This window comes from Geotrypetes seraphini, chromosome 16 (genome assembly GCF_902459505.1).
Source record: "Geotrypetes seraphini chromosome 16, aGeoSer1.1, whole genome shotgun sequence".
NCBI classification, from domain to species: Eukaryota; Metazoa; Chordata; class Amphibia; order Gymnophiona; family Dermophiidae; genus Geotrypetes; species Geotrypetes seraphini.
The window spans coordinates 14963480-14978274 of record NC_047099.1 but is presented as its reverse complement, the minus strand read 5'-3'; the positions used below and the strand labels follow the sequence as shown (position 1 = coordinate 14978274).

Genomic DNA, 14795 nt, shown 5'->3' with positions numbered 1-14795 from the left:
CTCAAGACCATATCAAATGCCTTCCTTAAATTTCAAATATTACTGATCATTGGGGATATTAATCTCCACCTAGATGACATCACCAACAAGGATCCGACTGAATTCAATAACTTCCTCACCTCTCTAGGTTCCCCCCCCCCTGCTTCCATTCCAACCCATGAAAAGGGACACACACTAGATATCATCAGCTTCCTTGATCTTACGGATTCCAAAACTTCAGTCAATGACACCCGTTGGGAACACACTCCTTGGTCCGACCACCTCTTAGGGGCTTTTTGTCTCCCCATTTTCATGTCACACCTTGAGTCCCCACCCCGTACCTCAAATTCCATTACTTTCCGCAAAACAATTGTGAGCAAACTGTTCTGAACCAAATTTCTCAATCAAGTCTCCTCCACTCCTATGTTTGCAAATCAAGAAACCAACTGGCACAACTGGGTCACCCTCTCCAAGACCACCTACCACTCCAGAGCCCCACTATCCACTAAAACTGTCTCCTACTCCCGTAAGGCCTCTTGGTACATTCCATATCATAGAGAACTGAAGCAGAAATGTCGAGCACTGAAGCGCAAATGGAAAAAATCTAAATCCCCTACAGACAAACAGTCCTGGAGGGTCAATATCAAGTTCTATAATACAGCACTAAAAAAAGCAAGGAAAAAATCTCCAGATCCAACAACCAGAGTAGTGCATTGTTTAATATCTGGCACTCCTTAACCTCTAAAAATGACTCCATCATGCCCCCCTCCTCTCCATCAGCTGAAGATCTAGCAAAGTTCTTCAACGAAAAGGTCACTACCTTAAGATGCTCCTTCCCACCAGCAGTCTCTTACAACTCCCTGATGCCCTCCGACTCCAACCCTACCCTGTCTCCAACCCTATCCCAGCTGACAGATCCTGGATGCCTTTGAACATGTATCCGAATCCCAGGTCTCTAAACTCTGCTTCAAACTGAAAGCCTGCAACTGCACCTTGGACCCATTCCCCTCCTACCTATATGAGAAAATTCCCGCACAGGCCATCTCATCTCTTACCAAACTTATAAACTCTGCCCTACTTTCAGGCCTATTTTCTGCAGAAATGGACATATTGCCCTGTCCCCACTACTGAAAAAAGCTGACCTAGACCCCTCCTCACCTTTCAACTACCGCCCAATAGCAAATATTCCCCTCTTGACCAAGATGCTAGAGTCCATCATATCTACCCAACTCTCATCCTATTTAGAGAGATTCTCCATTCTCCTTCCTTACCAATATGGCTTTAGACCCAGCTTCAGCACCGAATTCCTATTGGCCTCACTAATCTCAAAGGTTCAACAACTTTATTCTCGTAATAAGTTTGCTGTTCTTCTACAATTCGACCTTTCTGCAGCATTTGACGTTGTCCATCACGATATTCTTATTTTCCAATTTTCTGAGATTGGCATTAACTCTACAGTCTTAGACTGGTTCTCAAAATTCTTACGCTCCCACTCTTATACTGTTAATATGAATGGCACCTCCTTGGATATCGATTTGTGGAGTCCCACAGGGCTCACTTTTATCCACTATTCTCTTCAACATCTATATGTTGTGGCGGGGCCGGTATCTGTGTCCTCAGTAATCCCGGACTCTGCTCACTTCAACGAGGCCCGCACGTGCTTCCTGCAAGTAGGAAGTCCTGCTGGAACCGCCTTGATAATACTGGAACTATAATGGTTACCAAAGAAAAATCAAATCTTGGTTCAAAATAAAGCCGTTTATTGTGGCATGTGTGAGTCTATGCACAGCTAGACCTGACTCCACAAGTAATAATGATAGTCCAGTAACAAAACAAAGCAAAACAGAGCTCAAACCAAAAGAGCTCAGTTACCACCTTAACTCAGGTAAGTAAACTATCACATAGTCCAGAATCATTGTTATTAGCTGGTCTAAGTAAATGTCCAAAAATGCTGCTGCCTTCAAACTTCGCTAGGTCTTCAGCAATAAAGCTAGCACTCTTGACAGTGCTACATCCAAGCCTGTAGTTCTGCTGGCTTGTTCCCAATCAGCTTAGCTAAGCTGATGTGGGGGGAGGGGAGCAAGTGAATCCACCTTTTTAAACTTTTCTGCCAAAACAGAATGCCACGAATGGCTCCACTAACCCACCCAAATGGTAAGTGGATTCTCCCCAAAGCTCCTTACTTCCCTCAGGTAACTTAACCCATTCAAACCCTCGTTCAAAACTTCAGGTATTCAATCAGTCAACACTTGGAACAAAACAAACGTTTTTTTTTTCTTCCCTGTTCCAAATGAACACAGCAGTACCAGCCTCATTATATTCCCAAGGCAGCTTGCCTTGAGCAACCCCTCATTAGCTTAACCCTGCTATAATATAGACTGCACAGACCTGCCACTTAACTCCAGTCCATGCAGCAATCTTCAGGCAGTCCTTCTGTCTGTGTCCAGTCCATGGGTTCAAGTACTGGCTGCTGGCTGGTTCCAAGGTCAGTATCAGCCTCAGTCATTTCAATATCCTGGGGCTGCAGTGCTCCATCAGGTGAGTCCTCTCCTGTAGCTGGCCCAGGAAAGACTGATCTTTTCCTTCTGAGGGCAGCCTCTAAATTGCACAACTTCCCACGCCCTGTTCTCAGAGGGGGAGGAGATAGTTGCACTGCCTTCTTAGGTTTAGCTGCATTCTTGCTTATTACCCTCAGCTGGGGACTAGCAGAGGGAGAGTTGTGTCTCAGAGGCTGTTCCAAGCTGTTCCTCTTAACAACCTCCACTCCCTGCAACTGGATTTTTTTAGACTTAAAGGGGCAGTCAGTAATTTCCTTCTTACTGCTCACTACCCTATCTCTTTCCTTAGTGCTCTGTATGTTAGGGGTGACCTTAGTCCTATCACGGCCAGGCACGAGTCCAGCTTTAGGGCTAGGATCGTGACATACTCCTACCCTAAAATTTTGACTGTCCTTTGGTCTAATTTCCCCTTCTGAGTTGTCTCGCATTCTGGACAGACTATCTACATTTGTATTTAGCTGACCTGGCCGGTGCAGTACCTTAAGTCAGTAACGTCTCCTTGGTTTATTAAATTTCTTAGTTGGTTCTAACATTGGCGGATCGGGGTCCTCAAAGTCCTCGGGCCATCTCAACAGCGGTGACTTGCATGGTTCTCCTAAAGCCCCATCACCCTGACCCTTGGTACCTTCTAACCCATCCACTCTCTGGGCCAATGCAGCTATCACCTGGGTTATACCACCCAATTCTTCTTTCTGCATGTTTTCCATCTGCTGTCTGACTTCCTCCAGGTCCTGGTCCATACCTTTAAATGTATCTAGAACCTTTTCAAAGTGTTGAGCGTGCTGTTCTATCTGCTCTTCCTGAAGTTTCTGTTTTGCCAACCACCCTTCCGACGTCCCCGTCCTGTTCGTAAGCTCCCCGCAAGTGTTCTTAATCTCTTTGACACTCTTCTGCATCGCTTGTTGTTGGGCCTGGCTTTCCCTTACTTGCTCTTGCACCACCTTGAGCTGGGAGGTAACCTGTTCTATGAGGCTATTCAGCTTCTCTGTTTCACGATGGTACTGGGCTGTAAGCTCCTCTCTAGCCTGCTGCCTTTCCCTGTTTAATTGATCCGCCCCATCTCCTTCTTTGGTTTCTGCCTGGGACTTCCCTTTGGCTTCCCACTCGTCTCTTGCTGCCGTCAACTCCTCCCTTAACTTAAGTATCTCGGCATCCAAGAAGGCGAATTTAGCGTCCCCACTTTCTTTCCGTGGGTAGGGGTTTAAGGCTACGGGTGTTCCTATTTCTAGTGTCTTCAACCCTGTGGACCCAAACCCCTGTTCTCCTCTGTCTGTTTCTGGAAGACGGGCCCACTGTACTATGTCGGGGTGCCAAATTCTTTCACAAATTAGCTGGGCCATCCGTTCCCCCCTTTGAATTTTATACTCCTTGTCCCCATGATTAACCAATAGTACCGCAACGTTACCTCTAAAATCGGGGTCAATGACGCCGGCGGCTACATCAATTCTTTGTTTTAAAGCTAACCCTGACCTAGGAGCCACCCTAAGGTATGCACCGGGTGGGGGTGATACCTGGATATCCGTTTTAACCAGGGCTCTTTCCCTAGCCGGAATCACTTGATCATGAGCAGCATACAGGTCATAACCTGCGGCCCTAGGGTATGCCCGTGTGGGAGCCCTGGCCTGGTCCGACAGTGGGGCCCACCTAATCGTAGGCTTCCACTGTTTTGTTTTCTGCGCTCGGGATCTGCGTGTCCTTGCTGAAGCATCAATTATACTTCCCTCTACCTGAGTGCCCAACACATATCCTCCCTGTCTCTCACCGCCGCTGAACCTCCCTGTCTGTGCCTGTACTAGCCAGTCCCGTCCCAATATTAAGGGGTAAGGCACCGAATCTAATACGGCCACTGGTAAGAGAGATTTTTTCCCTTTATACTGGAGGTTCAGGTGTCCAAGCGGGTATTCATGGGCCTCCCCATGAATACAAGTTATGGGTACCTTCTCCATCACTGTGCCTGGGCCTTCACCTAGCTCTTCCCACAGTTTTCTTGACACCACCGATTGCTCGGCGCCTGTGTCAACCAGAGCTAAGACTTCTTTGTCCGCTACCAGGACCTTCACCCGATATTCCCTAGGGTGCTTGTCCGCTAGTCCCCGGGCATACACAAAATCTCTTTTCTTTTTACAGAATCTTTGTGTATGCCCCTCTTTCCCACAGCAGAAACACCGTAGCCTCTCTCGTGAGACCTCCCTGGGCTTGGACCACCCCGTTTTCTGGGTCTGACCGTGGGATCCCGTATTCCTATCCCCCCGGGCCTGTTCCTTACTTTCTTCAGGGGCCTGTAAGGAAGTAGTCTTTTCTGTTACCAGTCTCTGGACTGGTCCACCGGCTGTACTTGGGAATGAGCACTTTAGCAGCTGGTCTAATAGTTTGGTCTGCTCACCCATTGCCATCACAAGTTCATTGTGCTGCTGCCTGGCTTGTTCCTGGCTGTGCTCCCATAAGTCCTGGGTCGCCTTGAGTACAGCCTGTAGGTCTTTGCTTTGTTTTTGCCCCTCGGCGGTCAGGAAAGCGATCAGCTGCTGTTGATCCATGACACCGGACAGCCTAAAAAAAACAAACACAGAGAGACCAACCCAAGTGCGGTAACACAACGGTAGGGTAGCCAATCTCCCTCACCCCCCCCTGGTCAAGTCCCTTACCAGAGAGAAAGGTGAGTCTACGCCTTTGGGTTTTGGGCCTCCTTGACCCCCAGTCGTTACTGCGTTTTTGTCCTCTTTTATAGGTTCGCAGCCTCCTGGATCTTTCTCCGACTTCTGGCCCACCGCAAGTGTCAGCCGGATCACTGTGGTCCTGTGCTTCCTCCGCACACCCGGTCGCAGCCGCCTGGAACTCAGCTCCTCACCGACAGGAACCAACACAACAAACTAACAAAATAAGCTAAAACAACAAATTAGCTGAAGTCCATGGAAAAAAAAAATTTTTCCCACTATATTTTAAATTTTTTTTTTCCCAAAAGTTCCACCAGTGTCCAGCAGGAGGCGCTATATCCCACTCCTGATACCAATTGTGGCGGGGCCGGTATCTGTGTCCTCAGTAATCCCGGACTCTGCTCACTTCAACGAGGCCCGCACGTGCTTCCTGCAAGTAGGAAGTCCTGCTGGAACCGCCTTGATAATACTGGAACTATAATGGTTACCAAAGAAAAATCAAATCTTGGTTCAAAATAAAGCCGTTTATTGTGGCATGTGTGAGTCTATGCACAGCTAGACCTGACTCCACAAGTAATAATGATAGTCCAGTAACAAAACAAAGCAAAACAGAGCTCAAACCAAAAGAGCTCAGTTACCACCTTAACTCAGGTAAGTAAACTATCACATAGTCCAGAATCATTGTTATTAGCTGGTCTAAGTAAATGTCCAAAAATGCTGCTGCCTTCAAACTTCGCTAGGTCTTCAGCAATAAAGCTAGCACTCTTGACAGTGCTACATCCAAGCCTGTAGTTCTGCTGGCTTGTTCCCAATCAGCTTAGCTAAGCTGATGTGGGGGGAGGGGAGCAAGTGAATCCACCTTTTTAAACTTTTCTGCCAAAACAGAATGCCACGAATGGCTCCACTAACCCACCCAAATGGTAAGTGGATTCTCCCCAAAGCTCCTTACTTCCCTCAGGTAACTTAACCCATTCAAACCCTCGTTCAAAACTTCAGGTATTCAATCAGTCAACACTTGGAACAAAACAAACGTTTTTTTTTTTCTTCCCTGTTCCAAATGAACACAGCAGTACCAGCCTCATTATATTCCCAAGGCAGCTTGCCTTGAGCAACCCCTCATTAGCTTAACCCTGCTATAATATAGACTGCACAGACCTGCCACTTAACTCCAGTCCATGCAGCAATCTTCAGGCAGTCCTTCTGTCTGTGTCCAGTCCATGGGTTCAAGTACTGGCTGCTGGCTGGTTCCAAGGTCAGTATCAGCCTCAGTCATTTCAATATCCTGGGGCTGCAGTGCTCCATCAGGTGAGTCCTCTCCTGTAGCTGGCCCAGGAAAGACTGATCTTTTCCTTCTGAGGGCAGCCTCTAAATTGCACAACTTCCCACGCCCTGTTCTCAGAGGGGGAGGAGATAGTTGCACTGCCTTCTTAGGTTTAGCTGCATTCTTGCTTATTACCCTCAGCTGGGGACTAGCAGAGGGAGAGTTGTGTCTCAGAGGCTGTTCCAAGCTGTTCCTCTTAACAACCTCCACTCCCTGCAACTGGATTTTTTTAGACTTAAAGGGGCAGTCAGTAATTTCCTTCTTACTGCTCACTACCCTATCTCTTTCCTTAGTGCTCTGTATGTTAGGGGTGACCTTAGTCCTATCACGGCCAGGCACGAGTCCAGCTTTAGGGCTAGGATCGTGACAATGTCCTCCATGAAACTTCTCCTACTTTCCCCCCTGGAAACACTTTACACTTATGCTTGAGTACCTGATTGTTAAACCGCTTGGATAACCTTGATAGGCGGTATATAAAAACCTAATAAACTTATGCTGATGACATCCTTGTCCTCATCGAGACCGACTTGAACCTCACCAATCTCTCTGAGAACATATCCTCATGTATAACACGCCTCCAATCCTGGGCCCTCACCGTACAAATGAAACTAAATGAGTCCAAAACAAAATTACTTTGGCTCGGCCCAAAATTAGATAAGCTACCCGCCCTCATCCCACTGTCCTTTTGCACCATACTGCAGCTTGCGTTTTCTAACAAAGTTCTGGGCATCATCATTGACTCTACACTATCTTTCAACGACCACCTCAACTCCTTGGTAAAAATATGCTTTTTCAGCCTTCATATGCGAGATCCTGCTTCCATCATCAACACTTTGCTGTCCTCGTACAATCCATCATCCTTTCCAGATTGGACTATTGTAACTCCATCTACTTAAGCCTAACAAAGAAAAACCTTCAACGACTTCAGCGAATTCAGAATACTGTGGCTAAACTAATCTTTGCAAAAAGTAAATTTGACCATGTCTCCCCACTCCTATCCAAACTTCACTGGCTTCCAGTAGACTTAAAATGCGCCTACCTAACTTTCAAGATCCTACATGGCATCCTTCCTCCCCTTATCCCACTCTCTTGGAAGTCCTCGAACTCTAACATCACCAGACCCACCCAAAAATTCAAACTATTCTTCCCTTCATTAAAAGGCATATCCCATCCAGAAAAACTAGGGTCATCCCTCTTCTTCAGAATCACAGAGCTCTGGAATCTGGGCGCCCTCCAACTTTTCCGAAAACATCTGAAAACCTGGCTATTCTTAAAAATGTAATATGTCCTCCTCTTTGTTATACTAAGTCCCTCTAAACTTTCTCTATACTATCCTGTTACCCTCATTGGAGTTCCTTCTCTACACCATTTCCTGTAAACTGTGCCGAGCTCTACGATTGTGGAGATGATGCAGTATACAAACTTAAGGTTTAGTTTAGTTTAGTTATACCTGCTGTATTACTAAGTGTAGGTTGGCCCACCTCCTGCCCACCCTTTCTCCTCCTCTAAAAATGCCTCTTTTCACTCTATGCGTTTAGAGGCAGGGGAAAGGCCTAAACTGGTTTATGATACGTTTAAAACCAGCTTTGGTTATGGGTACTTGGATGATCAGGTTTTTTGATCATCCAAGTACCTATTTAGGCCACTTTTTAGATGTTTTTTTGTTTTGATTATGAGCCCCTTAGCCATTAATAGAGGAATAGAAAAACAAGCTTTATACAAAAAAAGTGGACAGAATGATACATAAACAGATCTGCTATAGGTTTCAGTGTTTATTCTCATAAATAAAAAGAATTGTCTAACTGATTTAATCAAACCTATCAATGTAGGCAAACCCCCACAAAACTAACAATGGAGTCTGGGATGCTATGCAGACCCTTAATACAACCCTAATATCCTTGGTTATAGTTACATAGTAACATAGTAAATAACGGCAGATAAAGAGCTGCCCAACCATACATACTACATAAATTAATTTAATTTAAATGGTCCTTTTTCTTAGATATTTCTGGGCCAGAAACCCAGAGCCCTGCCCAGTAGTGTGCTTAGGTTCTATCTACTGGAATCTCCAGCAAAGATCACTCCAGCCCATCTTAACCATTCCAACCATCGAAGCCTTCCCCAGCCCATCCTCAATTGAATATCCATATATGGGACACAGACCGTGCAAGCCTGCCCAGTACTGGCCTTAGTTCCTTCAGTGTATACCCATTATTTTCTGATTAGAGATCTTTGTGTGTGCTTGTTTGAATTCTGTCATCATTTTTTTCTCTACCACCCCTCTCAGGAGCGCATTCCATGCATCAATCACCCTCTCCATAAAGAAGAATTGAAGGGTATTAACGTAGAACAAAATCTTTTCCAGAGAAAGGAAAATGGTAAAACCATTCCAACACTCACCTTTCCCTCCACCGAGTGAATCCCATTAACCACCACCCTCTGGCATCTGTCTGTCAACCAGTTTCTAATCTAGTTCATTACTTTGGGTTCTAACTTCAACCCATCAAGTTTGTTCAAGAGTCTTCTATGAGGAACCATGTCAAAGGCTTTGCTGAAATCTAAGTAAATTACATCTAGCATATGCCCTTGATCCAATTATCCAGTCACCCAATCAAAAAATTCAATCAAATTTGTTTGGCACGATTTACCTTTAGTAGTACCTTTAGTGGATCCTGCAACACATTTGATTCTAGGACTTTCATTATCTTTTTCTTTCAGTAATTTTTCCAATAACTGAAGTGAGGCTTACCGGCCTGTAGTTTCCCCGCTTCATCTCTGGTATCACTTTTGTGAATAGGGACCATATCCACTCTTCTCCAATCCTCAGGAACCACTCCCATCTCAAAAGATTTGTTAAACAAATCTTTAATAGGACCCGCCAAAACCTCTCTGAGCTCCCTCAATATCCTGGGATGGATCCCGTCCAGTCCCATCGCTTTGTCCACCTTCAATTTTTCAACTTGTTCATAAACACTTTCTTCCAGGAATGGCACGATATCTACTCCATTCTCATGTGTAACTTTTCCAGACAATCTCATTCCTTCTCCAGAATCTTCTTCTGTGAACACAGAACTGAAGTATTTATTTAACATGTTTGCTTTTTCTTCATCACTCTCCACATATCGATACATATCTTCTAGTCTCACAATTCTATTTTTCATCTTCCTTTCACTAATATATCTGAAAAAAATTTTGTCTCCTTTTTTACATTCCTAGCCATTTGCTCTTCTGCTTGTGCTTTCACCAGACATATCTCTCTCGTGGCTTCTTTCAGTTTTACCTGGTAGTCCTTTCTCTACTCCTCTTCTTGGGTCTTTTTATATTTAATGAATGCCAGCTCTTTTGCCCTTATTTTCTCAGCCACAAGTTTAAAGAACCATTTTGGTTTCCTTTTTCTCTTGTTTTTATTTATTTTCCTCACATAAAAGTCTGTAGTCATTTTTATTGCTCTATGAAAGTAATGGGGGTCCATTCTCATGAAATGAGGGAACATCCCAAGATAGAAAATATGGGGTGAACCATAAGATCTTAATGGAAATTTGCTTAAGAATAAGATGGTTGTACATATGAAAACGGAACATCTGGAAAACCAAATTAGGAAGAATTCCTTAAGATTTTTTCTCCAAAATCACCATTGTTAGCGCCTGTGAACAAATTGCATAAATATATGCCTACAGTATTAAGATTCTACTAGAATCCTTTCCTTCTGAGGTAAGGGAACAATAATTGACATTACCAGTGAACTGAGTTTCAGATTTTATGAAGGAAAAAAAATCACTTTGTTTTGAATGTCACAGAATTTTTAGAGTCATCCTTGGAACTGGTAACTCAGCTACTATCTTAGCAACCTTTGCTTTGGAAATAGACCAAACTTTAGTTTTGAAATTGTATTTCCATGTAATAGATAATAAGTTCTTTGGATCAAAATTAAGAATATTTTTTGATTTGTCTAGAATTACCTAGAAAATTCTTTAACCTTGGGCCGAGTACAAGGACTGGTCCTGAAGTTTATTTTGTCATTTCCATGTGTCATTGTGATCTCCTCTTGCCTAGGTGGTCTCCTCATTAAATCTGGGCGACAACCTCAGGGCCAAGCTGGTCCTCTGTCAGCTATTGACACTGTTTTAAGATCATCCATCAGAGGTCCTTGAAAACATGCTGTATTTCCATACAGTGTTTAACGAAAGGAACTTCCAATCTATTATTCAGGAGGCAACATAGATTTACTAGAGGTTGGTCTTGTCAAACAAATCTGATCAATTTCTTTGACTGGGTGACCAGAGAATTGGATAGAGGATGTACGCTAGATCTGGTGTATTTAGATTTTAGCAAAGCCTTTGACAGTGTTCCATACAGACATCTAATAAATAAACTGAGTGCCCTTGGGATGGGTCCCAAAGTGACGGGCTGGCTCAGGAACTGGTTGAGTGGAAGGCGACAGAGGGTAGTGATCAATGGAGATACCTCTGAGGAAAGTGATGTTACCCCAGTGGTGTGTCTCAAGGTTCTGTTCTTGGGCTTGTTCTTTTTAACATTTTTATAAACGATATTGCTGAAGGGTTGTTGGGTAAGATTTGCCTCTTTGCGGATGATACCAAAATCTGCAATAGAGTTGACATGTTGGATGGTATGAATAACATGAAAAAAGACCTGGTGAAGCTTGAAGAATGATCTGAAATTTGGCAGCTAAAATTTAATGCTAAGAAATGCAAGGTCATGTATTTGGGCTGCAAAAACCCAAGGGAAGGGTACAATTTAGGGGGTGAAGAGCTTATGTGCATGACAGAAGAGTGGGACTTGGATGTGATTGTATGTGATGATATCAAGATGGCCAAACAGGTTGAAAAGGTGATGGTGAAAGCTAGAAAGCTAGAAAGAAGCTAGGTTGCATAGGGAGAGATATGACCAGTCAACAGACATCTGTATTGAAGCCTCTCCCATGCCATGCCCATACCTATCTATTTTGGCATAGCTTTTCCTGATGGGCGCCCATTAAATTGTAGACATGTCTCCAAACTCGCGTCCACATCTTTTAGATGCCCAAGTGCCAATTAGTGCTTGTTAAGACCCTTAAATCGCTCATTAACTACTTTATTTGGATGCCTAAGTCTTGCCTAATGTTAGATGTGATTTAGGCGCCATTTATAGAATCTGGGTCTTAGTGTGTACTTAAGGGAGGAATTATCTTTGTTAATGCTTGCCCGCATGCTAAGTGACAGCAGGAGGCCCAGGTTTGAGGCTTTTTCCTCTTTCTCAACAAATCTTATGAATTAAGATTTTTTATTATTCACAACAGTTGATATATGAGTAGTATTCCTGACGAGAGATTTGCAATTTTTCAATGGAAAGGTTTGGTGGTTTGTGAGGAATTATCCTTTTCCCAGTTTAGGAACTATTTAAAAGCCTGCCTGTTTCAGCAAGCCTATGGGACCGCATTACATGAAGAATAGATTCAGAGTAACTGCAAGAGAACACATGGTTATGTTAAAATGTTTTTGAAGATTTTACTGAGTTCTTTTTGGATTTGGGGGGGGGGGGTGGTTTATGGAGAGGGACTTTTTCTCTCTAAATTAATGGAGTTCCTTTTTTATATATTGTAAAACTCCTGAATTTGGCTTAGAGTACAATATTGGTATATGATGTGAATAAACCTTTAACCTACAATTGCTTGCAATCAGTTATAGAATTGAGTTTTATGTTTTAAAATGTTATATTAGAGGCTCAGAGTAAATGTATACCACCAAAACCTAAGTCAGCATTGATTAATTTCAAGTTAATTTCTTCAAAGTACCCATGCACACTGTAGTTCAATAAGGATAGGAGATTTTAACTCTGACATTATTTACTGATTACCATTTTTGGCTTTCCACCTATAATTTTTTTCATGGCATTTTTCACTTCTTGGTTTCTAAGGCTATATATAATGGGATTTAACATCGGAATCAGAGCTGTATACAGGAGTGCAAATACTTTATCTTGGTTTGGTGAATACATGGACGTTGGTCTCATATATACACAAATAGTGGTTGCATAAAATAGAAGAACGACTGTGAGATGGGAGGAACAAGTGGAAAAGGCTTTACGTCTCCCCTCTGAAGAATGGATTTTCAAGATGGTTGAGATTATGTAGATATAGGATGCCAGAGTAGATAGAAAGGGAATAAGTCCCACGGTGGACCCATCCACAAACAACACAGTTTGAATGTTGTGATTATCACTACAAGAGAGTTTCAACAGTGCTGTCAAGTCACAGAAGAAATGATTTATTATGCTGGCATCACAGAAAGAGAACTGGGACATCATAATAGACACAGGTACCATGTCCAGAAAACCAGTTATCCAGGAAGCAGCTGCCAATAATGCACAGACCCTCTTACTCATGATAACAGTGTAACGTAAAGGATTACATATCGCCACATACCGATCATATGCCATGACACTAAGAAGAAAGAATTCTGTGCTGGTGAAAGCCATAAAAAAGTAGAGCTGTGTCATACATTCAGAGAAAGAAATTGATGAATTTCCAGTTAAGAAGTTGTCCAGCATTGAAGACAGTGTGACTAATGTGTTACAGGTATCAAGGACGGACAGATTGCTGAGGAAGAAGTACATAGGCTTTTGCAGATGAGCGTCTGAACACATTAATATTAAAAAGAGGCAATTTCCCAAAACAGAGATTAGGAAGGTCAGGAAAATGGCCACAGAAATGTAGAACTGCAGGTGAGGATAATCAGAGAATCCGAGAAGAGTGAACTCTGTTTTATTTCCCCTTCCCATCTACTAAGCTTCTTGAGAGAGGAAGCAAAAGAATTGTTGACTGCATCTGCAACAAAATTAAATACATGTCACAAATCATTGTCCAATACTTGCATGACTGACCTTTTATTTTGTATCAATACAAAGGAGTTAGTAGGGTGATGGAAAGGCGTGTTTTGTGCAAAGACAAAGTGTATACAATGGTACATCAATGGAACTACTGTAGATTCCAGTACTTGTCTCTCTCCTTTTAAAATAGAATTAGGAAATTAACTCCATCAGACATAGTAACATTCTAATATACTAGTAAACTGTCTCTGATGTAGGTGTTAAGGGGTCACATAAGAATTGTAGGAATAGCCTTACTGGGTCAAACCAATGGTCTATCAAGCCCGGTAACCTGTTCTCACGGTGGCCAATCCAGGTCACTAGTTCCTGGCCAAAACCCCAAAAGTAGCAACATTCCATTCAGAATCCTAAAGAATTCCAGAATTCCAAAGAGTAACACAAGATTCTGGCATCCCAAATAGTAGCAACATTCCATGCTACCGATCCAAGGCAAGCAGTGGCTGTGCTGATCAGTGCAGGAATATATACTCTCTACCCCATAACATGCCTTCTCAAGAAATTACAAAAAATATTATAGTTAATGCAAGACATATGAACGTACCCCGTGGTATGCCATTTTAAAGTTACTGCAGCTTAGTAAAAGGGTCCCTTTATGACCACAATACACATGCCACTTGATCAGGTTAAAGGATTCACACAATTACATCTTGGGGATTAGGTGTTGACTTTGATTAGCTGAGTATTGTTTGTCTACCACAATATTGAGAAATTTACATGATGTAATTAAGAAATATAAAAAAAAAAATAAAAAAATGAAAATGAAGATTATTCCCATAGTATGAAATCAGGGGTAAAGTTTATAAAACAGAAGTGAAGGGATTTTTTTTTAAATAAATCAGATTATCCAACCTCTAGGTTGAAATTAAACCCACATCACTGATTCTCCAGGAATCTGACCTAAGTCTGATCCAGTTAATACAAACTCAAGAATATGATTGCTACTTTGCATCCAACTTGCCTTGGAAGTTTTCAAGCATGTAGAAAAAAATACTAGATCCTGAAAAACGTATTCTGTTCCAATTTCCCCTGTGAAATGGAATACCACGTCAGAATATAAGGTGATATTGTATGTCAGGCCCTAGATCCAATGAACCCATCATCTTATCTCAGTGTCCAATCCAGATGACAAAGGAATGACCCAGCAGAATATGTCCATTCCTTGTTGCTCATTACAAAAGATTAGCAGTGACTTTTCCCAATTCTAAAACGCTAACAATTTTTCATAAACCCTCTCTCCAGGAAATTGCCCAAAACTCATGTTAATCTCAGCTATTGTAGATGCCTTGACTACTTCCTCTGTCAATATTTTCCCAGCTTGATAGTGTTATGAGTTAAAAAAAAAACCAACTATTTATTTTAAATCAGCTATATGTGTCATGGCTTGTTCCCTATCTTAGTACT

The 14795-nt window shown here is 42.7% G+C and overlaps 1 protein-coding gene across 1 annotated transcript; it reads right to left on the bottom strand.

The window, feature by feature from the left end:
• Positions 1 to 6350: 6350 nt before the first annotated feature.
• Positions 6351 to 13286, bottom strand: LOC117349722 (olfactory receptor 1F1-like). The gene is made up of 2 exons (XM_033923313.1): positions 12363 to 13286; positions 6351 to 6722 (listed from the first exon to the last, which is right to left on the bottom strand). Exons 1-2 carry the CDS (start codon positions 13284 to 13286, stop codon positions 6351 to 6353), a joined length of 1296 nt encoding a protein of 431 aa, XP_033779204.1.
• Positions 13287 to 14795: the final 1509 nt, after the last annotated feature.

Coding starts and splice junctions, on each gene's coding strand:
- LOC117349722 (XM_033923313.1), bottom strand. CDS start 13,286: ATGGGAAGGGGAAATAAAACAGAGTTCACTCTTCTCGGATTCTCTGAT. Junction 6,723..12,362: donor TAGGTGGAAAGCCAAAAATG/GTAATCAGTAAA, acceptor ATCCAGTTGCAG/GGAGTGGAGGTTGTTAAGAG.